This window comes from Metarhizium robertsii (genome assembly GCF_000187425.2).
Source record: "Metarhizium robertsii ARSEF 23 chromosome Unknown MAA_Scf_3, whole genome shotgun sequence".
NCBI classification, from domain to species: Eukaryota; Fungi; Ascomycota; class Sordariomycetes; order Hypocreales; family Clavicipitaceae; genus Metarhizium; species Metarhizium robertsii.
Genome location: NW_011942171.1, coordinates 890,847 through 914,860, shown reverse-complemented (window position 1 = coordinate 914,860; position 24,014 = coordinate 890,847). Strand labels below are relative to the sequence as shown.

The 24,014-nt window shown below is 46.8% G+C and overlaps 7 protein-coding genes across 7 annotated transcripts; 4 read left to right on the top strand and 3 right to left on the bottom strand.

Annotated features, from left to right (window-relative positions):
- Nucleotides 1-2,002: 2,002 nt before the first annotated feature.
- Nucleotides 2,003-2,470, top strand: MAA_00447 (phase-specific protein; the record flags this gene model as incomplete). Its single annotated transcript, XM_007818445.1, has 1 exon — nucleotides 2,003-2,470. The coding sequence occupies one exon, from the start codon at nucleotides 2,003-2,005 to the stop codon at nucleotides 2,468-2,470; it is 468 nt and encodes a 155-aa protein (XP_007816636.1).
- A 1,715-nt stretch (nucleotides 2,471-4,185) lies between these two features.
- MAA_00446 (NADPH dehydrogenase) lies at nucleotides 4,186-5,489 on the top strand (the record flags this gene model as incomplete). The annotated part of the gene is made up of 2 exons (XM_007818444.1): nucleotides 4,186-5,028; nucleotides 5,100-5,489. The coding sequence occupies 2 exons, from the start codon at nucleotides 4,186-4,188 to the stop codon at nucleotides 5,487-5,489; spliced, it is 1,233 nt and encodes a 410-aa protein (XP_007816635.1).
- A 344-nt stretch (nucleotides 5,490-5,833) lies between these two features.
- On the bottom strand, nucleotides 5,834-7,310 carry MAA_00445 (metallo-endopeptidase; the record flags this gene model as incomplete). The annotated part of the gene is made up of 3 exons (XM_007818443.1): nucleotides 5,834-6,672; nucleotides 6,754-6,990; nucleotides 7,127-7,310. 3 exons carry the CDS (start codon nucleotides 7,308-7,310, stop codon nucleotides 5,834-5,836), a joined length of 1,260 nt encoding a protein of 419 aa, XP_007816634.1.
- A 4,603-nt stretch (nucleotides 7,311-11,913) lies between these two features.
- On the top strand, nucleotides 11,914-12,513 carry MAA_00444 (uncharacterized protein; the record flags this gene model as incomplete). Its single annotated transcript, XM_007818442.1, has 3 exons — nucleotides 11,914-12,029; nucleotides 12,085-12,422; nucleotides 12,485-12,513. The coding sequence occupies 3 exons, from the start codon at nucleotides 11,914-11,916 to the stop codon at nucleotides 12,511-12,513; spliced, it is 483 nt and encodes a 160-aa protein (XP_007816633.1).
- A 2,368-nt stretch (nucleotides 12,514-14,881) lies between these two features.
- Nucleotides 14,882-15,712, bottom strand: MAA_00443 (uncharacterized protein; the record flags this gene model as incomplete). Its single annotated transcript, XM_007818441.1, has 2 exons — nucleotides 14,882-15,265; nucleotides 15,350-15,712. 2 exons carry the CDS (start codon nucleotides 15,710-15,712, stop codon nucleotides 14,882-14,884), a joined length of 747 nt encoding a protein of 248 aa, XP_007816632.1.
- A 1,692-nt stretch (nucleotides 15,713-17,404) lies between these two features.
- Nucleotides 17,405-18,178, top strand: MAA_00442 (Cellobiose dehydrogenase, cytochrome; the record flags this gene model as incomplete). Its single annotated transcript, XM_007818440.1, has 1 exon — nucleotides 17,405-18,178. The coding sequence occupies one exon, from the start codon at nucleotides 17,405-17,407 to the stop codon at nucleotides 18,176-18,178; it is 774 nt and encodes a 257-aa protein (XP_007816631.1).
- A 3,575-nt stretch (nucleotides 18,179-21,753) lies between these two features.
- Nucleotides 21,754-23,137, bottom strand: MAA_00441 (alpha/beta hydrolase; the record flags this gene model as incomplete). The annotated part of the gene is made up of 2 exons (XM_007818439.1): nucleotides 21,754-22,257; nucleotides 22,328-23,137. 2 exons carry the CDS (start codon nucleotides 23,135-23,137, stop codon nucleotides 21,754-21,756), a joined length of 1,314 nt encoding a protein of 437 aa, XP_007816630.1.
- Nucleotides 23,138-24,014: the final 877 nt, after the last annotated feature.

Below are 24,014 nucleotides of genomic sequence, written 5' to 3'. Positions count from 1 at the left end.
ATGTCAGATTATCCTCTTTCCCTTCATGACGTTATTTGTCGAATCAAGGCTTTTCCGACAAACTAGGGCGAAACAGACGTAAGCATGCTTGGTGCCCATGAGGATGTGTTTTCCACGCGACCAAAGAGTTTAAAAGTGTCAGGGATTTAGATGTTGACGGCCAAGAATCTAGCTATAAAAGCTGACTGAACATTTGACGAGATGATGGCCCGTCGCCCACAAGCTGCTTCTTGCGCTGGCATGTCGCGTTGGAAATGCGCCCATCAAGACATGAATTTCCAGCCTGATGTCGGGGTATGGGTACCGTGTCCGGTACTAACAACCCAAAAGCTCTTGACCAGACAGCCTTGGCCTCTTGTAACTCCGGCCGACTCCATTCATCTGGGGAGGCTTTGCATATATTGATTGGGGGCACTTTGGGGGCTACCAGTCCGTACCGGTCATCTTCGGCCCAAACTGCAGTTCTTTGGATCTGTCCGTACGCATCATTTGCTACCGGGTGGCAGTCCTTGTGTAATACTTGATGGAGAAAATTGGTCCATGTCTGCTCAATGAAGCCGTGATTTTGCAATTCTTATTGTCTGTCGCCAGAGTCAAGAGGCGACTCCATTTTGCACCAGACACCCTTTGCATCAGCCCTCCAAGTTCCGCCGTTCTCGCAGCCAAGACCAACAGGAAACCTGCCGCGCGGGCGCTCATGCACGCGGGGATGAAGAGTTTCAATGTAGGATTGCATAAAAGGACCGTCTAATTCGCCTTTCATTGTAAAGTGGACAAATGAATTTGAGCAAGAGATTGTCCTGCGCCCCAGAGAGAGGTGACAATCTGAGCCGTCGATGCAACCCACATGGGCCACATCGGATGACAGCCGACGGGGCAGAACATTGAAGCCAGGCAACGCCTCAGCTGATGCCCAAGACGAGCAATCAATCAGCGTAAGCATATTGTTCCGACGTGATACAATGACGCAAGTCCAACGCAACAGTTCTGTCTGCCGGCCATCCGGGGCCACAAAGCAGTGTCGGCGAAGCTGTGAGAGACCAACACCAACGTCATATCATGGCCCCCAAGCTTTTACCCAACGTTGCGCATGTCAATATATGGGGTTCTGCTGCATAAACCGGGCGCAAGTGAGCAAAGTGTGGCAGCGTTCGGGCTGAAATCCCTCGGTCTTATTCCATCTTGACCGATTCGAGAGCTGGAGGCCGAGTGTGTCGGGTTGGTTCGCCCACGTCTCTGCCCGCTGTGGCCCTACCCAGATGCAAATTGCCGGAGAGGAACAAGGCTCGCTATTTTTGAACCGTTTTGGGTAGATGCGCATCCGTCAGGATCCCAATTATAAGCAATAGTCTAGGCTGTGGGCAGTCGAACAATGGAGCCTTTGCCTGTCAGTGATGAATGCCGATCCCCCGCATTTTGGAAGGAATTAAACACGATGCTTGGCGTCTGAAACAACTGTCGATCCCTCTGCTGGATCGAATGACACTTGATGTGAGCCGCAGGTCATCATGTGGCCGTTTCCTTTGTAGCCGGTGCCGTTTCCTGTTCTGGACCAATACGAATAAAGTTGACAATCCGGGCTGCCGTGGTTGCTTTTGGCAGCCTCGTATTGAAGCGTCAGTCGCCTTGGATACCCTGTGCTCATGCTCCAACGTGGCATGCGTTGCGACGATGGCTGCAGCCAAGGCGGGTCGACCACTCGGCATTATCCCTTCTTCGTATCCCGCCTTCTGTGCCCAAGGCTGATGTTGCCAATGGCACAAGGCGGCAATGTACCAGAGCAGCAACATTCGCGCTGCGCAGACGAGACTTGGCGAGCGCAACGGTCAACCACACGTCATGGAAACACCCAGAGATTCCCATGGATCCGTCTATAAAAGGAACGGCTGTCTCTCCCTCAGATCTATGATGAAAGTCTCTCAAGGCGCAATACTTTCCCGTCACATCATATCATAACAAGAACATAACCATACGCCCCTCAACTCTCATACCACTTTTCACAATGCTCGGCCAGGCCAAGATTCTCGCCCTCACTTTTGCTACTGCCGGAACCGTCTCGGCAGTCGGCAACGCCGTTGTCAAGAATAACTGCGACTTCCCCGTGACCGTCTGGTCTGTTGGCAGCCAAGTCTCGAACGCAAACACTCTCCAAACTGGCCAGGCGTACTGGGAGCAGTTTTCCCACGACCCCAAGACTGGTGGTCGTGCTCTCAAGATTACCCGGGAGCCTGATGGCCTCTACACCGGCAAGCCGCAGACCATCTTTGCCTATAACCTCAAAGACGGCGCCGTCTGGTACGATCTGAGCGATGTCTTTGGTGATGCATTCGCCGGGCGTAAGCTTGTTGAGGGCAGTGCCGACGCCTCATGCCCTTCCATTGTCTGGCCCAACGGCATTCCTCCTGCCGGTAGCCAGGTCAAGAACTGCCGTGATTCGGCTGATGTCACCTTGACTCTGTGCTCCAACTAAAGATGGCTCCATGCCACAACGGATTGATGGATGAGGCTCAGGACTGGAATTTGATATAAATGCCCTGGCCTGTCTTGTAGTAGGCTTAAGAGAGGGTAAATCGAGCCATGTGCTACGCTGGGTTAGATAAAGACTTGATAGTTTAGAATTTGCTTGAATCATGACAGTTTTCCGGGCCGCTTTGTTTCGAATGACGGTGACTTGTTCCACGGCGGGTTTCGTTGATGGTGAATGTCTATGGCGGAATGAATTTGTCCGTCGGCAAGCGCGCGCTAATATATTACGGTATGAAGTTGACGGTGTCCGTTGTATATGACTACCTAGGTATGTAGTAACTAATACACCTAGGTTGGCATACATCACGGTACACCAAGTCCACACTGGGCGATTGTGAAGCCATCTGTGTATTTATGTTGACGGAATATGGGTGAGGTCTAGTCGTTTCGCGATTAGGTCTTTTTTTTTTTGCGGCAAATTTTTACAAAGGTTTGCCATTTGTACAGTTACTAGGTCTTGTAGACAACAACTTACTCTCAAGGCTAGCGAGACCGCGCAGGTGCTGACCGTACGCCAGTGACCATGGCAGGCATTAACCACATGAGAAACTTACTAGAACTGTAGCGATATTGGTTAAGACGTCGGGCACACTTGCCTAGCGTACAAGCATTGGTCAATGTGCTTACATGGCAGTTTTGGTTGTTGACAAGTACAATTCGTCTTGGTGCTACGCAATAAATATCGTATATTTATTAACAAGGAGGTCTCTCGCCATACTGCGATCATGAGTATGTTTACTCATCAGTTGTCCGGCAAATTTTCTGCCTCTCTCATCTTCGAACCGCGTATCCGTCGGGGCAATTACCAGGGGTAGTGGTTAATTTGAGGATACTTGCCTGGTCTAGTGGTTGCGGACGACGTTATTCCGTCGGGCCATACTAATCATGATATGTGGCGACTTTGTCTCTGGCCGCTTGCAATCAGGGCGTCACCTCGATTTCTATTAGCTTGACACGGGACCTGGCTCAAATAGCACCCAGACACACAGTTACATCGCACGCAAACGATATCCATGTCCATCGATGCCGCAGAGGCCCTGAATCTGGATCTCCACAAGACCCTTGGAGCATCCCGGAATAACCCCGTAATCAAAGTATTAGTACGTTTGTACGTATTCAGCGCGCGTATTGTTGCAATGGATGCATCGATTAGCAAAACGCGCCTATTGGTCCTCCATTCTCGGAGTCGTCGCGTCATCAAAGGGCTACACCAAGGCATCGACTTGCGCAGCACTCAACATGTAGAAGCTTGCTTCCAAGGCCTGGACAAGTCCAACCTTCCATGTACCTCGGCTTTCCCCGTTGTGTTTGCGGCGGACGCCATCCAATGCCAGGAAGGGGCTCGGGTTTCGGACGGATGTGTCCACAATTGTCTCTTGAGCTAAGCCACTTCCATGGCCAACTAGACTTTGAAACTTGCAAACTTTGCGCCGAGACTCCGTCGGAGGTTAAGCGGAAGGGATATCACCGCAAAACTCCCTATCCCGAATGTCGGACTAGAGCGAAAAAAATGGAGATGAAAGACCTCATTCATGGCGGCTTAATTGTTCGCCCGATCCCTAGCTCAAGAATTGAAATAAACAAGACTACCTTCGTCAACCTCGAAATGCTTGTCTAGCAACTTCAACATCCCTTGCAATCAGAAACAAGGCCATCGCCATGGATCTCGAGATCGCCAGGCCACTTACTCTCCCATGCGGGCTCACCATCCCCAACCGCCTCGCCAAGGCGGCTCTAGCAGAGGGATGGGGCGACAAGAATCGGCTTCCTCACAAAAGCCTGGTAGAGACGTATGGCGCCTGGGCAGACGGCGAATGGGGTTTGGTAATGACGGGCAACGTGCAGGTAGACACAGCATACCTCGGCACGCCCGACGACAACGCCGTCAACAGCGACATTCCGCGAGAGCAGCTCCTCCAGTCGTGGAAGCAATGGGCCAGCACCTGCAGCAAAAACGGCACACCGACCATTGTCCAGCTCAACCACCCCGGCAGACAATCGACGCCCGGGGCCGGGTCCCACGGGTACTTTGGCAAGACGATTGCCCCGAGCGTGGTGCCGGTAAGGCTGGGCGACGGCCTGATTGCCCGGTTCCTGAGCGCTCTCGTCTTCGGCAGCCCGCGAGAAATGGACACGACCGACATCCAGCACGTCGTGGGCCGCTTCGTCGACGGAGCCAAGCTCTCGCACGAGGCAGGATTCGCCGGCATCGAGATCCACGCGGCGCACGGCTACCTGCTGGCGCAGTTCCTCAGCGCAAAGACGAACAAGAGGACCGACGCGTACGGCGGATCGCCCAAGAAGCGGGCCAGAATCGTCGTCGAGATTATCGAGGCCGTGAGGAAGGCTGTGCCCAAGGAATTCTGCGTCGGCATCAAGCTCAACAGCGTCGATCACCAAAGCCAAACGGAGCTGGAGGAGTGCGTCGAGCAGTTGGAAGTCATTGTTGCTGCTGGCATTGACTTTCTAGAGATTAGCGGCGGCACGTATGAGAACCCGGAAGTGAGTGCTTCTACAAAAGCGACGCTTGTCCCACCGTCGACCCGGGCGCGTTGGAACTGACAATGGCATAGATGATGATTGGCAAAGCCAACCCCCCCGTGTCGGAGCGGACCGCGGCCCGCGAAGCCTTCTTTATTGAATTCGCCCACGCGATTCGTGACAGATTCAAAGGCGTGCCTCTGATGGTCACGGGCGGTTTCCGATCGCGGCAGGGCATGGAGGCCGCCATCAAGGACGGCGGCTGTGACCTTGTTGGCATTGGGCGGCCCGCGATTCTCAACCCTTTCCTCCCCAAGAACACCATTTTCAACAAGGAGGTCAAGGACGAGGCGGCCAGGTTGTATGTAAAGAGTGTCGCGCCTTCCTGGCTGAGCAGCGTGCTGGGTATGAGGTCGATTGGTGGCGCGGCCGAAACAGTGAGTGCTCTTTTGCCCATGACGCTTCCAAGGAACCAGTATTGACGATTTTTTCCACAGCTTTGGTACGTGCAACAGATTCACAAAATACTGGCGCGATTATGATTCTATAGAGATGGGGCTTGTTATGTAGCTTTTGCGGGTCATCAACTGCATAAATGTTAGATCGGAGAGATGGAATGTCACCATGTGGCGTGTTGGACTGTTACAAATAGAGACGGTGGGAGGATACAAGTATTCAACCCGATCAAGTACCTGGATTTAGCGCTCTGCACTATAATATACTACAGTATTCCCATATATGCCTTCCAATAAGCAAATATATTCTACCACTCAGGGTGTTTTATACACCAACACAGACTTGTCATATTCCCCCCTACTCTTGCGCTCTAGCAGTTGACCTTGATGGCGTTGGCAAACAAGGCATAGGTGTCAGCGTTGTCAAGAGCCTTCTGAGTATCCAGCCCCATGGCGTTGTCGTAGCCGTAGCCATTGTCGGTTGTGCCCTTGATCTGCGTTAGGTGCGTAGTCTCGTGTAAGTTGGTCGTGGCTTGGTCCTGGGCGTGGCACTGGGACGTCAAGGGAGTCATCTGAAAGTACGAGCCGCAGTAGGCCTGGTAGCTCTGACCAGGGTAAGTGTAGGCCAAGACACCGCCGTTGCACTGGTTGGAGATGTCGGTGCAGTAGTATTTAGAGACGCCGCCGCCGGTCGAGCCGCACTCGCTAGCCGCCTTGCCGAACACGTCGGCGACGGTGTTCTTGGTCGACGCGCTAGAGTCTTTGAAGTACTCTTTCACCTTGGCGTCGTTGGACCGCGCGGCTGACTGGGCAGCGCTGGCGAGTTGCTGGCAGTTGTTGAGCGCCGTCTGTGTCACGGAGAGCTGGTTGCCGGTGCAGTCAGACTGGACATTGGTGCGCTTCATGGCGCGCTTTTGTGCCCGTTGGAAGGACTTGAGGAGGGCGCCTGCCTCGGAGCCGTTGATGTTGGCTGTGATGGAGTTGGAATGGTAAGGGACAGAGCCGATGATGGTGTTGTCGCTGCCGTTGGCAAAGTGCATGACGCCGGAGGAGTGGATGTCGAATTTGCCGCCGGATGAGAGGTCATGCACCTCGCCCACGTTAAAGGTGACTTCGATGGACTGCCCGGCGGAAATGCGCTCGAAGGCGTCGTCTTTCAGACCCTTGGTGGTAATTCGCTGGCGAAAACCCTCGAAAGATGCGGCCTTGCCTGTGACAGGTCAGTTTTTTTTTTTTTTTTTCTTTTTTTGGCTTGGAAGCTGAGCTTGATAAGAGGAAAAGGGGAACGTACCGTCGATATCGGTGATACGGGTCTTTTGGATAGCAGATTTGTCGAGAATGGTTCCTGTCTTAAATATTTTCAAGTCGTCCTTGCCATTATTGGTGATGGTAGCCTTGACAGCACTGTTGCCATCCATCTGGAGCTGGACGTCAATAGGGGTAGGTGCCTGAGGAGCGGTTGCACCCAAGGAGACGAGAGCAGCAAGGCCAGCAAGCAGCTTCATTGTGAGTTTAGGAAAAAAAGTTACTGAATCAGGTGTATATAGAGGTGCTGGTGATGGGAGCAAGGCGGCGAGGCTTGTTGAGCTTCGATTGCAGCGGTGATGAGGCTAAAGAAGAAGCATTTTCCTTTGGCGGACTAAGATGCTCTCCTCTACTTATACTTGTTCCCATGTGGAGAAATCTGTCCATGGTGTTGACAAAATCCAGCACAGGCTTGCCTGTCTCCTTGAGGAACTCTACCGACACACGGCGACGGGAGCCAGTGGCGTAGATCGCAGAACAGTTGACGTCCGAGTGTCGATCTATGGGGTCGATATCAGACATTGTCAAGTTTGGTTGAACCATTTTTCAAGGCAGCAGCCGGGGATGGCAATGCTACTTGCCTGATGGCGTTAGGTGGCTGTTTTCTTCGCTTCGTTTCATCTGACAACTCGATGTTGGAGCTGGGCGCGGCTCTGGATTGACGGGGTACGCTGATCAACGGTGACACCAGCGGAGTTGTATAGCGTTGTGATGGTGTCTTTGAGCGGTTTTCATATAGACAATGTATACATTTGGTCAATGGGTAGACGTCGGACCTGTCCAAATATCAAGGTCAACAATTACGGCAATTGCTAGCAGCACATAGGTGCTAATTGATCATCCATATGGGAATTTTGCCCGTAGCAACGTATTGACTGAAATCACGCATTCCCCTACCCCTTGGCCAGCCTTTGCCGCAGCATCTTGTACCCAGTCGAATGATGATGGGCTGGGGCTCTACTGTAGTAGCAACATTGAATGTTGATAGTAGTGTGAAGGTGGGTCAGGATTGTGTCAGTCAATATATGCAAGCTTCGATGTCGGGCCATGCTTCCTGGGTGGCGCTGCCCAGACGAAAAAATAAACTGGTTCGGCCCACCGCCCAACTCGTGGTATACACTCCAGTGGTCGAACTTGTTTGTGGTGGAGGACGGGGACGTGCGATGGTTACGAAGCTACTGCGTTTCCTGTCTGGTGTGACTGTGTAGTTGATAGTCGTACATGATGGTATCGAGATGGTTGCAAAACTACCAGCCAATGCAGAAAGTGCCAAGCTTAAGAGGATAGCAACGGTGATGTCAATGCGGAGATTTTCAACACAGCGATATGCCCTGATAAAACAGGAAGCTAGAGGGCTTCCTACAGGGGTAGAGTATCAGTGGTCTCCTGAAGATCTGCGCCTGATGGTGTGTTTCCAAGCCACATGTAGCACAGTTCATCAGCAACATTGCGTCCAGTATACACTAGCAATCAGTCAATGGAGCCAAGCGTTGTTTGTGGCTTCGTTTCCATATTCCCCGTTCAATTGTGTCAAGTAATACTGGGGTTAATACTACTGGGGATATCCAATAACGACCCGGCGATGCATACTCTCGTTCCAAACATCTTCCCACGCACAAGAACAGATCGGCATCTGAAACTCGTGGTCAAACGACATTTATGCCATTGAACCAAGAATTGCCAAACTCTGGTACCGCGTGAACCACGATCCGAGTCGCCCAGCCGGCTCTGCCAATACCACCTCTGGCCTTGGCAACCCCATTTTCTCGACTTCAAATGACCCGGCGGGTCGCTTGTGGCTCCGAGGGGAAAGCGCAGGGGGGTGATTGTGCGTCCAATGCATTGGATACCAAGTTCTTTCAGCCAAGGCGTCTAGGTTCTTGAAGGCGGACCTGGTCCACCAACCTACGATCATCTCCGGAACCAGTGTCCGATTCGCTGCGGTTTGTTTGCCCCTTCCCACACGGACATCTGAAGCAGGCTTCTTGGTGACCTTCCCTTCTGGTATATGCTCGCCGTATCAGATGGCATGTTGTTCCTGACAAATGTCGATCTTCGTATACATCTCTGGCAAAAAGGTAGACAAAGCCGAATCGCGACCGGGAGAGTCATCCCATGGGCATGCCAATTTGCAGCACATTGTTGCTCCGCAATAGTGACAGGTTTCACCATGCAATTCAACGCTAGGCGAATATTCTATTTATGTTTTCGCCAGAGGGACGATCGTTAAAGCAACATGGGTCGTATAGTAACCCCGGTATACGGGGCTTAAGTCCCGACAGTGGCTTACCTGTGCTTGGTTTACATTAAGATACCAGACTGCGGTTGCTTTGCCTCACCGTCGCTCCGATACTGAAACAATCTTATCAGCATGAAAGTGGTGCAAATCCAATCCTGCGAATCAAGCCGCCTTTATGCAGATGTTCCAGCCGAGCAAGGTCACAACCTCCTACACGTTGTAACTCGTTGTACGGTACCCTCCTGGATATCAGAACCTGCGAATCTCGATTATCATATACGAATAATAATATTCGCCGCAACATGGGCGAAACACGGATTTTTAACCCGTTTACTTTCCATTTATCGGGAACCATCCAAAACACGTTGTCCTCGCACGTGGAACGTATGCGGGTGTACTACGGAGTGCTTTTCCCGAGCAGCTCATATAGCGTGATAAAACGGACAGGCGCGCACATGATCCGGAACCTCGCTGACTACGGCATGCTTTTGAGTTCCTGATGACTATCGGCAAGCCAAAGCATGAGGAGAGAAGAACTCGAGTATTGTGATATGCGCTTCAAGGCGACTCCATTTTACAGAGAGCGCCTGAAACGACCCATGGTGTAGGCAATGCGGATAAGGTACATATCGTATGCCAATATACCTATGTTACTATCTCAACGCCTTTATCCTACTCATTATACGATGCATGCTGTCTCTAGCATTCATTAACGACGCTTACCTGGCATTTGTTGCTGTGTTGGGTACTTGATACGACGTCAAAAGTGTGGTTTTAGACGCGGGCATTTGGTCCACAGCACTTGGACAAATAATCAAGGATGAAATATCAGATTCGCAATAGTTACAGAATTCGGACCAGGGACTAGGCAGTTTGCATTATTACTCCAGTTCCCTTGCGTTCCGTAAAAATGTGACGCCACGCGGGATATATTGCAAACTGGCAGTAGAATTTTGACACTTGCCTTTCACCGTCAAGACGACACTTAGCCAGTGGAACTCCAGCATGGAGCTGCAGATCTGGACGATGATACAAAATATTACGTTTAATTGTGGCTCTGGAGATGCGATCTGCCCTTTCCCAAATCCCCACTTGCATAACAGGGGATGGAGCCATCTTGATTGGTTGGCCATCTGCCGCATCATGTTTCACTCCAGAACCGGGGATACCGCCTCCATGGATTTGGCTGGGTCTCGTCAACGTGGCTTGCGGTTTACCTCTGGGTTTTGGTTAGCCACGAGTGTGGCGGTTCGATACTTGCGAACCGAGATGTGCTACCAATATCCTGAATGTGGTGGCGAGGGTGTCTGCGGGACGGCAAATTCTGTTAGTAATAAGACTTGAGGCTACGCATGACACGGAATAAATATATCGACAGTATTATAATTGATCTCCTAGAGACAAGCACGCCAACTGAAAACTCGGTTAAACGGGGAGCAAAAGCTGGTTTCAAGCTATAGTGGATAAAAATCCAAGCAAACCTTAAAGACTTTCTAGATAGTCTCACCAGTTGCCACAACTGCAGAAGAGTTTCAGTCACGTAGGGAACCAGCTTTAACGAAAAGTACTAAGCATATGCAGCTCTAAAAATTTGTCAAGCAAATGTCTTTCCCGTAATTCGAGTATATTATTGAACCTTTGTCTACGGTATATACTGCCAGTATAGTTTAAGTAACCAGTCTAGTTACAGTATTTATAATATAGTATCTAGAGTTCCTCACAGTAAATAAACTCTTTCATGCTAATTTATGCCAACCTCACATTGTATTCTTGATTCATTCTGAATCTGGTAGGGTACGGAGCTGGCACGGGTGGCATTTCCCAGACTTGTTCTCTCCAAAAACACTGCCTCATGTCCCTCGGGGGCAATTTTGATCAATTTGTGTAGCACGTGCGTAACGGCGAGCGCCGTCACTGCTAGTGTGGCCACATTCTAGATAATAATAGACAATGTGATCGCACATCCTTTTTCTTATATTAGCAGGATGCCTAGGGTATACATGCAGCGTATTTTCTATAGCTTGAATGCTTTCAAATAAAAAAAAATAAATCAGAGAAGCAATAGCTTGATGTGGCCTAGCCTGGCGAATACAGGTTGAACATGAGAGTTTTGCAGATACCAGTTGACGTTCAGTTTTTTGGAAAGATAACCCCCTGATATATATTTCACATTTATCCACCTTTTGCGGTACTGATAAAGGCGGCTGTGAATGACATATTCGCTTCTTTCAATGTTTAGCGAAACGCCTGCCCACCTAACCTTGCAACGTGTTTTCTGCCTAGGTGTCCCGAGCTCTGCTGTAACATGCCAAGCAATTGGACATCACATGAGATATCTCTGTTTGTTGGCTCTAGTTCACCATAATAGTCGCATGCTGTTGGCGATTGTAATACCTGTGCTGAGGCAGTGCTTGTTGTGCAACCACTAGCTACACGCTAATAGGTCAACTGGTGCTTTTACATTCACCGCCAGGTGGTCAGTGTGCTACCGGCCACACGTATGTGGTCATGTCCCTTGGTTGCCTCCATGCCATAGCCACCTATTCTAGCAAGGCCGCGTCTTGTCACTAGGTCGTGTGATTCTTGGGTCCAGAATCCAGACGGCTTGTCCAATGCCAACAGCCATAATCCTTCTTCCTCCACATTACCTCTGTGCTGTGACGAAACTAGAAGTCTATAACGCCAAGAATACCATGTAAGCATGCAGAGATATCTAGCTGGTTAAAATTGGATAAAGCCTTGACCAAGACAAGATATTGTGACGTGAGTGGTCACGTGAGTGGTCAATGTGATACTGAAGCCCATGCATGGATGCGGCCCGTACTTAATATCCCCTCCCGCTCTCTTCTTTTGCTTTATCCCGAAAAATGTCTTCCAAGCAACTAAATTCCAAAATTGCAACTCAACATGGATCAAACACTGCCTGATCACAGAGCTATAACCGTTCCAGTTCCTACGGCCGACATCACAGCTGAGGTTCAAAACCGCCTGGAGGCAGCAGCTATCAGCCACTTCGTTGTCCAGTATAGAATCCAGAAATATGTTATGCCTAATGCAAGCATACTAACGTTTGCCTAGGCTTTCTGACAAGCGATTTGATTTACTTATGCAGCTTATTGCAGGTATTCCCTACGACTTCAATAAACCGTGGCCATTCTGGTTCTATATTGGCAAGATCGTATCCAAGGCATTCTTTGGCGTCGAAGATCAACTTGAGTGGCTCAATGCCGTTCGAGTCCGTACAAGAGAGTTCATTGGCTTCTCAAATACTAGTACTGTTCAGGATGACGGACCAAACGACGAAACAGGGAGGATACAAGTTGTCGAGGTTGACTTCCTTAAACCGCAGCCGGGAGAGAATATCAAGTTATTCTGGAAACCTGCTAGAGGTATCATTTCCCAGCAAGTGAAAAACTGTAAGTCGTCTTTAGTTGGCCTCTATAATAGCTAAGTTAATCTTGCTTTTACGTAGGGATAGATTATCAGTCGAGCCAGAGCTGTAATTAGCACAGAATCTAATTACGTGCAAGCAGCGCTATTACCTGCCAATGTCTTTTTCTCGGCAAGGAAGTGCCAATACTACCCCACAGCACGAAGCTACGCGTTGCCGCGAAGATAGAGGCCCTGTTATGAATAATAAGACCCAAATATCTAGTGTGCTATAAACGCAACAATAAACATCAAATAATAAAAATGCTTTGGAGAACTGTAGCCTCTAAACCCAACTTGTACCGTTATAGTTCTCGCTTGACTCGAAACGGAAACAGCTGACTTGTTACGCGGTTGTCGGAATGCAGTCTGGATAGCAAAATTAGTTTAAACAAGGAACTACGTATAATAAGATCCCCGGCTGCATTATACTTTTTATACATGGGGCTTTATTCCCAAGAAGTCACTTCTACAAACCTAATCAAGAAAAGGGGAGACACTAGACTGGCTATAATAAGATTGGGTTCTGTGCTCCATAAGCGTAAAACAACCTAAGATACTTGTAGGTAGACGATTGTTATAACGATAAACCTAAACACACCGCGCTACACGAGGCTATTCATTCCAATTTCCACTGGTATTAAAATGAGGCTAGATGCTACGCGTACTTGTCTGATATCTCAGTTTCTGACCGTCGAGATAATAATCAGGTGCCCAAGCTCGCATTGAAGCCGGCATTTCGATTAAGTGAGTAGTTTACTTGGGGCTGGAATCTCCCAGGGCTTCTGGTACCGGCGTCGGTTGTATTCTTTAGCAAGGAAAGCTGACGGCTTGGTAATACAATTTATCTAGAGCAAGAGATTCGCTAAATAACTGGAACTGATGTTCTAGCTTCGCGGAGCTGCTGCTTTTGCAGGAGTTGACAGCGAAGAGAGCGATTCAAATGGGCAGAGGGGCGGCGGACTACACGCGAGGAAGACTGGGCATACTGTCTTGTCGGCATGATTGAAGTCTTGCCACTGCTGTACGATTAGGGTAAGTTGAATGCAACTCATCGGCTTAAAAAGGATATGACTAATGCTATAAAACTCGACAATCTAAATTCTCCTGTGTGCTCCCGGGTCAGATACTCACCGCTGCATCATCTGCAACGAACAGGGAGGCCGCTCAGCCGGCCCATCACCAAGACAAGAATCAGCTTCTTCAATGCGTTGGAAGCAAAGGAACTTGACGCCCTGTTCCGGCTCCTGGACTGGGAAATAACTCTCAGAATCGGATGTGTATCAGATTACAGCTTCAGGCCACGGCTCTCTTCTGCTTAGTCGAAGCATCTCAAGACCATTCCATACTTGTACCAGCGTCATCCTGTATACCGGTACATAGACCCTGTTTACGCTCTTTCTCGATATCATCGCGATCAAGGGGGCCCTCCTGGAAAAGTTGTAAACTTGTATTGCCTCTCTGTCTAGGACCGGGCAAGCCGTTCTAAGGAGTCGGGACTTCCCTCCGCGGGAAATAAAATCTATATCTGTATCCATAAGGGAAATGGGCGGCCGTGTGTTACTGATATTACTAATCAGCTTTCGAAGGTCCAGCAATTCCCCTGATTGAGTGCCGAACGGCGACCTAGACAGCACTCGACTTAACATATCTTCAATAAGCATGTAATTGTGTCGCCTCATCCAACAAGAAGGACTCAAGAAACCTACAAGATGCACTTACCGCTACGTCGAGCTCTTCTGTTTATTTGGAGACCATTTACCTGCGTCGGCACTGCCGGACAACCAGGTGGGAAAAGCGTCTGGTGCTGGCTACGTGAACAGCCTTCTTTCGCGTAGCAACGTTCCTTGGCGAACAACTACAATAAGAAAGCTTCTTGATCGCCCAATTACACCAGTGATCAAGTAAGTCTTGAAGCATCCCCGCCTAGTAATAGACCGACACGCTATTAGCGGAATTGCGCGCTTTGTTTTGGTGGTCGCTGTGCTGAGAGGTTCAAATATCCCGTAATACGTCACGACACTGAACCTGCCATTACAGCATATTTTCATGGAGGCTCGGCCAACCTATTATATCATCGCTCTATGAATTAGCCGTTGCAATTACCTCGTCTATATATACTCTCGCTTCTTGTAGCTATTGCACATTGACGCAAAAATTAGCATCCATCAAAGCAGTTCCTACCCGGTGGGAATTTCTAAAATAGCTTGGCGTACCCTCTAGGCCTAACATGCTAGTTTGTAGTCATACGTATTATTCTCCAACGCAGATAAATCCTCTAAGCGTTTTTTAAAGATAATGTTAAGTATACCTATTTTTTTTACGTGTAAAATACACTAAGGGATGTAGGTTGTAGAGCTTCTGACTAGATCCGGCTAGTAAGATAGGTTACAGCGCTCATGTATACAGCCCCCAATAGATATACTCTGCTCGTGCCCTTGTACCGTCACGCCTGGCCTGGCTGCCCAGCAGCTAGAGGAGCAAAAAGGCCCCACTCGCCGTTCAAATCTGATACCTCCTGGGACCACTCGTTCTCTTCTTTTTCGAACTCAAACTCCCCCAACCCATCTGTCACCCACTGGTTGGTCGCCGTATCCAGCTTTCCGACTCTAACTAGGGATGGGTCCACTGCTGACTTCACGGCCTCGGTGAATATATAATCTATTTTTAGCGTATCACCCGTAACGGGGGGCTTCTCAGTAGAAACTATGAACGTCATTGGGTCAACGAACACCATTCCTGTGGGTGGTTGTGTATTAACCATCTTGGGTGCAACAAGAATTGTATTGGCTTCAGTGCCATTGTATTCGACCTCTAGATTTCCAACAGCCTGTTTCGGTGTCAGCAAAAATTACACATGCTGTTGTCTCTGAGTTTAGTACGTGCTCCTGCATGGTAGAGTAAACCAGCTTACATTCGAAGGCATATTTATCTTGGTGAACAGGAATCCGCCCTGGACGGAATTAGGGGAGCCGAAAAACCCGTTGGTTTTAATTTTTTTGTTGTTTTCGCCTTTAATTCTGAGGACAGTATTATTGGAAGAGGGAGTGGAAGTGATTGTAGCTGGAGCTTTAGTAATCGGGGTAGGATAAGTTGGTGACTTTGCCGCGTTCTTCTTCTTTTGCCCCAATATTTTGATCACAGTATTCGTGTCAAAGTCGGCGTCTTCAAATGTTGGAACGTTTGCTAGAGGACCTCCTACTGCTAGTGTAGGCCAAGAAAACGAGGAGCCTGTCCCGAACACTAGCACAACTGCGATACTTGGCATGAAATGCATTATGTGAAGTTGTCTTGTAGACCTGAAAATAAAGTATTGCTTAGATTGAGGGAAGTCTTAATTTTAATTTATAGAACTTAATAGTTTAAAGAAATAGATGTTTTTGTAATTATGGTATTAGACTCCCGGGCTTCGTAAGATATAATACTCTAGTTGTTGATCCCCTGTTATGATAAGCATTAAATTCGACTATTGAGTCATGAAAAAAAAAGAGCTAATAATAGCGATTGTCTCCGACCTCAGGTTGAAATTATGCGCTCTTGGCTCTCTAGACCCATACTAACAGTCCAATAGATCTTGGTAAAATAAAGAAATTATGGGGCTATACAGGGTGAAATAATCGTGGGAGCCTACTATAAATACAGGGATGAAACAAATCCTGTCTCTAGAGTGTTTTGGCCAGCAAAGCGGCTCCTCTATAACCTACCCTCTACTTATATGAAACTACTGCTCGACTCAGTCGACCCCTTGTCTAGTGGATCTAGCAGTTACAGACGACAATATTAATTAATGCTATTTCTGATACAGCAAATACAGGCTATATAAATTAATACGTTTTTTAAGTATTAATACTTTAAACAAGATGTTACAATACCGTTTTATGTTTATAAGGAAGTAAAATAAAGCTTATATTGCTACGCAACCTTATTATGCCTTTTATTCCTTATTACGACTAATATTATACTTACAAAGTAGCTAACTTAAGCTAGTAATAAGTTTAAAATTAAGAGTTAGAAAATTACACTGCTTCAATATAATAATATTTCCAAAGAAACTAATTTTTGAAGAGTTATAATATAAGCTAGGATATATATAATACGTAGCTTATAAGTTGTCTGTTTGCAAAATCTTAGCTTAATCCAGGACCACAAATCTTCTATAAATTAAGAAGCATATAAATAGATCGAACCCAGATGAGGTGGGCTATGCAATTCCTGGAGATCCCACCAGCGTGGCTAGCGTGTGGTCAGTAAAATACTGCCTGATTTGCCGACACGACACAAGGGGCATAATAAAACCAGCTGCAATTCTCGCTTGTCAAGCGATACCACGTGTCAAGAGCGGCAAGTGGTCGCGTACGGAGGTGGACATTTAGTGTTGGGAGTAAATTGTATCCTGATAATAATTTATGGTTGGTCAAACCAGTTAACCAGTATTCCATGTAACAAGGGTTCGCCTGGAAGCCTGTCGTTGAGCTATTGGCGGCCTCAGTCGGATAAGCGAACCGCATAGCTAGACCTTTCCGTGCTGCGACGCAGACATTACTCGCTACTTGACCCCTTGCCTAATATCTCCGTTTTACACGTTTTGATCGCCTTGGGAGCAAAAGTAGGGTTGTTTTATTGGTCAACAATGTGCGGGCTATTAGACATGGGATGCCAGACTACATGTAGCACCTATTAGTATGTCAAGATTAAAAGTGAACAGCATAAGTAGCTGAGTATCAGACTGTAACCTTGTGGGGTCTCTGGGAAGGAATAGCTTCACGTGCCATTCTGGGTAGTATGCTAATTTTAGATGACATTTTCACATTACTCATGGCGGTAAGGACAGTTTACGGTCTTAACTCTGGGTTATAAAGCGCTTATTTAGAACGCTGGCTGGACATTAAAGTTCGAATTAACACTTGTTATTATCTAGCCTGCGTATTCCTTTCTACTTAGACACTCAACTTTACTATAGGCTATCAAAATGTGGTCTGTGTCGTATATTTTCATGTATACAGCCTTTTATGCTGCTCTTATTAGCAAGTGTTTTTGTCAGAAAAAAGTCACCGCCACGTTCACAGATCCCAGCACTGGGATAACCTTCGAGCGATTTTTCGGGGTCAAAACATCTTTCAGTTTTGGTATTGCTCTCCCCGAGACGGCAAACAATTCCTTTATCGGCCAGCTAACCTTCCCACTGAATGATGGCGCCGGCTGGGGAGGCTGGTCACTCACAGACGACATGGAAGGCCCTCTACTTATGGCAGCGTGGGCAGATGGTGGCAAAGTCGTATCTTCCTTCCGACAAGCCTTCAACGAGGATGATAATCCTCCCGAGGTCACTGGAAATTTCCGAGCCAGGCCGATAGCTGCCGGCACATCAGCCAACTCCTCGTTCTTCACATACACATTTCTTTGTGAAGGTTGCCTTGACGATGCGCTAGGTCTCGGTACAGCAGCGACATCAGGCACCGTCAAAATGGGCTGGGCCTTGGGTAGCGAGAAAGTGGGTAATCCGGCTTCGCCTGCTGCGATTCTTAATTTTCATAACAAGGGATTTGGAGGATTTCAAGCCCGGCTGGCTCAAGCCAAGAATAGAAAGTTCGATGAATGGGCAGCTATGGCAGGAGCTCCTTTGGCTCCCGCAACAAACGCGACTCCCATCACATCGAAGAAAAAGAAAAACAAAGGAAACAAAGGAAACAAAGGGGAAGGTCCGGGTAGCGCATCAGATGATGACTCTGATGATGACGATTGAGACCTACAGCGCAGACCCTTGCATTTACGATTGAGATGATATAAAACTTTGAGAAATATCACTTGATGTCACTGGCTATGAGTTCAATTGACAGTGGGCTGGTTCTCCTGGTTCTCGATTTGAAGCTGCATAAGTTAGGTTACTGCTTAGGCTACTACTTGGGGATAACTAGTTAAGAGCGAATTTTCTATCTATACGCGTATAAATTAGTTTATTTACTGGGATAGTTCGTATACTAATATTGTACGTGCACTGCACTAATTTCCGATTCGGGCAACCCGTGTAATCTCAGGCTACTGCTTATTTTATACATATTTTAGGATGCTAGCAAGTAAGCATACTGTGATAATCCTGACTGGTAAGAGTAAGGCGTAAAGCCTCTACGGGTATCTAGCGTGAGTAGCTGATCTCTAGGTTCTAAAAGGTATTAGATAGTAAACGTAAACTAAAATAAAAGTATAAAAATTACTAGGTATTTATAATTTACCTATTAGTTTATAATAATTCTAGTAGTAATTATAAGGAAACAGCTAGTTATAATATATAGCCTTAAAGTACTTACCTAAACTTTTTTAAGGGAATTAAGGTTTACAAATATATAAAAAACGCTATTAATACTAAAATAATTAATATTAAAAGCTAGAAACTGGCAGGCCCTAATTAAGGCTTAAAAGGCAAGCTAGGCAGATAAATTATTAGCATGATAAATCCAGTATAATATAGCTTTTTATATCTAATAAGGTTACCAGTATAACTATTACTATATAATTTCTAAGTAAATAGAAGTACCCTTTAAGTAAAGCTGTCTAATTAGCCTTAAACTTCTAGGCTTAGTACTCCACAAGGTACTCGACTTTCAAAGAGATAATATAGTAAACCCTTGTACAGTAGTAATAACAATAATAGTATAAACTAAAGTTTACGTAGCTTAATCCCAGAACTTCGCATTATTTTAATTTGTTCGGATGTAAACTCCTGCAAGCATGCGCTATATTTTATATTAGCTACTATAAGCACCTGTATAGTATTAAAGGACTTACTCATTGCCGTAGCTCATATAGTTGTAGTCGCAGTTGCTGCACGTGCTGTTATTTATATTAGTCCCTCTAGGGTTATTTGTAAAGAGAATAGATATAATAGCACGGTTTAACTTGCCTGTTTTGCCTATCTAGTTGGCAATGTTCTTTATATATAAAAGATGTATGACCGAGCTGAAACCAGTGGCCGATTTCATGAACCGCGGTTTTGCCCATATTCGCAAAAGGGTGTGGCCCTCCAGGAACAGTATCTATATTAATAAGGGAGCCATCTGACTTCTCGTCCAAGCCATTCAATTTGTATAGGATTGCGTGAATACTAGTTGTAGACCCAAACCATTCATCTCTACCTTCCTGAAGGAAGAAAAGATTAAGGGTTGAAAGATTACCCTTACGTAAGTCCTTTAATAGCTGTGGCCGAACAAACCATGGTCTTGGGGGCAAGGTTTTATTTGTCCAGTCTATATCTAATAGCGTAAATGAAATATTTGCTGGTTTAAAGCTCTTATTAAGCACGTTTAACTGCTTAAGTAAACCGCTATACTATAAAACTTTAAATATTAGTAATATATACATTATTATAAAAGTTGACTTTAAAGTTTTTTAACTTACATTCAGAGGGAACTCGCTTGAAATATTAGGCCCAACAACATGCATATACACCCCAACAGTAAGTACTCGGCTGTCCGTAGTATTAGTCCGAGGAAAATGTTCGTTCTGAATTGTATCAAGCTTTGAAGCAGCTTCCCAATTACAGTTGTTGCTTCTAATACTTGTAAGAGTAGTAGCTTTTATAACTGGCGAGAAAGTAATATATAAAGCCAGAATATTAGCAATAAATATTCGGATAAGCTGCATTTTGGTTCGAGTATAAGAAGACTTTATATAATATAAAAAATTTGATTTCTCAGGTTTCCGCTAATTAAAGGGGAAGACTTTATAAGTATATATCTTATTTTGTGTAAAGCTAAAAGCTGGAAAATAGTATTTATTTTATAATAAAAGCTTCTCTAATCTTTTGGAATACTAGTACTATTATATAAGAGTATAATACTAAGAAATTTATATAGCTCGAGTCATAATACTTTACGTAATATATTAATTATTTATATTAGCTTGTAATGCACTGTGAGGACAAAACAAGATTATATAAAAGCTGCTCTACTTACTAGTATAAATTCTACTTATACTATATCTAATACTATCTTTTTAGTAGTATTAGTTATATCTCCACTTTAAATTAGTAGAGCATGTACTAACCAGGGTCGAAAAGTTGACCTCAATTCTTTGACCCCCATTCCAAGAATTATAGCCTCAATGCGACCTCTGTTTCAAGAATGACTCGGGGAATATACGCATAAATAGCTCTACTTATGCACTTTCTATATCAGGGGTGCATTTTATGCGCGACCTCTATTCAAAAAAATGACTCGGGGAACGCAAGCATAAGTCGTTATAATTATGCACTTTCCATATCAGGGGTGCATTTTATGCGCGACCTCTATTCAAAAAAATGACTCGGGGAACGCAAGCATAAGTCGTTATAATTATGCACTTTCCATATCAGGGGTGCATTTTATGCGCGACCTCTATTCAAAAAAATGACTCGGGGAACGCAAGCATAAGTCGTTATAATTATGCACTTTCCATATCAGGGGTGTATTTTATGCGCGACTTCTATTTATCGCGTGATTTTAATCAATTGGTAGCATATTAATATACTAGGTAATATACTAGACAATGCAAGAGGGGCTGGATATAATTCGAGCATAAACGGCAGCAATAAGAATTGATATTAGCGGTGTTGTCGAGGAGACGTGGCTTGACGAACCCTGAAAAATACAGGTGGCTATCTAGAAATGTAGTCAAGTATATATATTCCCACAAGCCTCCTGGTAAAATTGTCAACATACCGCAACACCAGTCTTGTACGAATTCTTCTTCCACAACTATCCTACTCCCTTTTTTATCAGTAAAACCACAAAGATAAAGAGTATTTATCTTTGCCAGCACTGCAGCAGCCGCCGCGATCCGTGCGGTTACCTCTGTCTCGAGTCTGTCGCTCGTACAGCAGCAGGAACAACCACCCAAAAATGAGATGCCCTTGGAGCAGAGCCGGCAGGACATGCTCCTAAGCGAGAGGCTGCCATGGATCCAACCCGACCCTACGAATTGCGCAGGTAATTCGTCGGGCAAGGGAGTATCCGAATAATATGGAGGCACTACAGTTTATTGCAATGCCTTTGATAATAATTTTGGGTACACCGATAAGAAATTTGCCTTTGAGCCCTTATCACAATTAGGTAGTAAAAGTAGACTAAAATAAAAGTGTAAAAACTAGTAGGTATTTATAATTTACCTGTTAGTTTACAGTAATACTAGTAGTAATTATAAGGAAACAGCTGGTTATAATACACAGCCTTGAAGTGCTCACCCAAACTTGTTGGGAACTGATGTTGGACCAGATAGTGCTTGCGAAAAGGCTAGCTCAATAATTCAAAACTTGAAAGACATTTATACGAGGGAGTTCTGCCATCGTTACAATAGCGGATCTCTAATTATACCGAATGCCTTGTCCAGAAACTGGTATGTTCGTTGGTTGCACGAGGCCAAAGCCCCCATCTTGGCCTGAAGACTCCCTTGGCCCTCGCTCTCAGGCACCCATATCTCCTTATTCTGTGGAGGCACATTGGTTAAAGCCTCGAAGCAGCGCCTAGTGTGATTATCTACGTCCATATATAGAGACTTTCCAGCTCCAGAGACGAGAACTGGGCAGGTCACGCGGGAGAGAAAGCTCGTCCCATCCTTGCTGCCGCTGGCGAAGGTATACTTCTTCATGTGCTGGAGGATCCCTGCCGGTGAGGACAAGCCAAACAACGTACTGGTGACGGATATCTCCCACTTTAGCTGGAAAGAAACAGCAGACAGCCATCCTATCATCCGGTCTACAAAGCCGTGGCCTATCCAGCCCTTTGTCCAGGCCGATATGAAAATCGGAGACACATGAGCCGTTCCAAAATCCCACATGTCGTAGAAAGGATCCTATGCGGCTTATATTAGTATTTGCGTGCGCTTAAATTAGCCGGCGCGGAACGAAACTGATTCTACTTACGATAGATACGCATGCCTTGACCCTGGGCTCTGCCGCTGCCCGAAGAGCAAAGTAGCCGCCCATGGATGCACCTGAAACAGCGATGCTGTCCAAGTCTAAATCCAACTCGGGGTGTTGAGAACTAAACTTGACCAAGTAGTCGATGACTTGGGTGACTACCGTCTCCCAATCCGGCCGCATGGTGACCTCGTACTGCTTGAGCATCAGACCCTGGCCGGGCCCGTCAAAGGTCCATGTCAGGACGGCATATCCCATTCCGGGCCCTGCGGCAGGATTGAGAAAGTAAAGTTCTTCCTGACAGGAATCAGCCCCGCCACAATTTACGAGGATCGGCGTCTTCCTCCGCTTTATCTTTCGGTCGACGGGTGGGAGATATAAGTATCCTGGCAAGTGATACTCATCGTACGGTATAGATAGGCGATGTACCTGCCCGTCCATCAGCGGCAAGGCCTTGCGAAATAATATGCGAACTTTTTCCGCGATGGAGCATGCATCCTGGGCAAGAGACTCTCCATTACCCGTTGAGGTAGACACATACATGTATCCGCTGGCACGAGTGTAGTTTGCCGCGCGGAGGTAACCCCGTCTGGCTGCGTCGCGATCGCCGTGGCGGTGGGCTTCATCTGCAAGCTCTTCGGCCCGCAACGCCTGCGTTCGCCAGGCCCTTTCCCAGGACACGGGGTCTCCTGGCTTGATTTCTCCAACTGCCTCGAGGACTTCTGCGACATCAGCCCCGCCATAAACTGTGGTACCGAGGATGCGAATGGCCTCGAAATCGAAGAAGCCGCTGCCAGGGAATAGTTTGTGCATGCTGCCGCTCAAGTTTTCTTCTCCTAGTATCGAGTATAAGCGCAATCACTCCCCTCTTGAAGGTTTGTCAAAAGGGAGCCTTCTTTTTCAAGCTCTAACTGGTCTAGCTGCTGAAGCTACCGGCCAAGCGGGTTCATATAGGTCACAACAGGCTATGCGTGCGACCATGCCATGTTCGGCACTGTAGCTGCGATGCACGTCTACACCAGTGGCAATGCCCGAAGGATATGGGGTGTGGCTTTCAAACAAGATTCATAGCTGGGATATACCTGTTGTGTTCGGAATCACCAACTCGAGATATCGGAGTCGGGATCGGGGTCGGGGTCGGGGTCGGACGCCGTGCCGCGTTTTAAGGAGCGTGTGGGGAAATGAGAGCATGAAATACCACTGGCCAATATGTGTGAGAGCCGGTTTAGCATAATCGCAAGGACAAGCAGGTGGTGTGTCGAGAAGATTTTGGGCAGCGACGAGCGACGGCCAAAAAATACTTCTCCATGGGATCAATAACTGACTACGACTGTTAGTCATGCTCAAAACTCAATGACGTGCGTCGTCCCTGGCTCTCATGAGAAAGTGGGTAGTAATACTTCCCCCAATTGAGTCCCCCAACTCCATGGCTTCAATTGAACATGCTAGGAATTTAGCTATCAACCCGAGATCTGGAGTATTTTACGAATTGCCTCGTCGAACAGCTATCAATCAGATCTCAATTCCCTATCTGCGTAGAATCAATCAAGGACCAATCCACGTTTCCCTTCGATATATGCGTACCTATGGCGATATGTAGTACTATGTCACCGGCTGAGCTCGGTGGTAGCTATCTCCTTTTTGATCTTCCCCCCTTCATGTTTGGATAATTCTTATAGTAGTCCAGCTA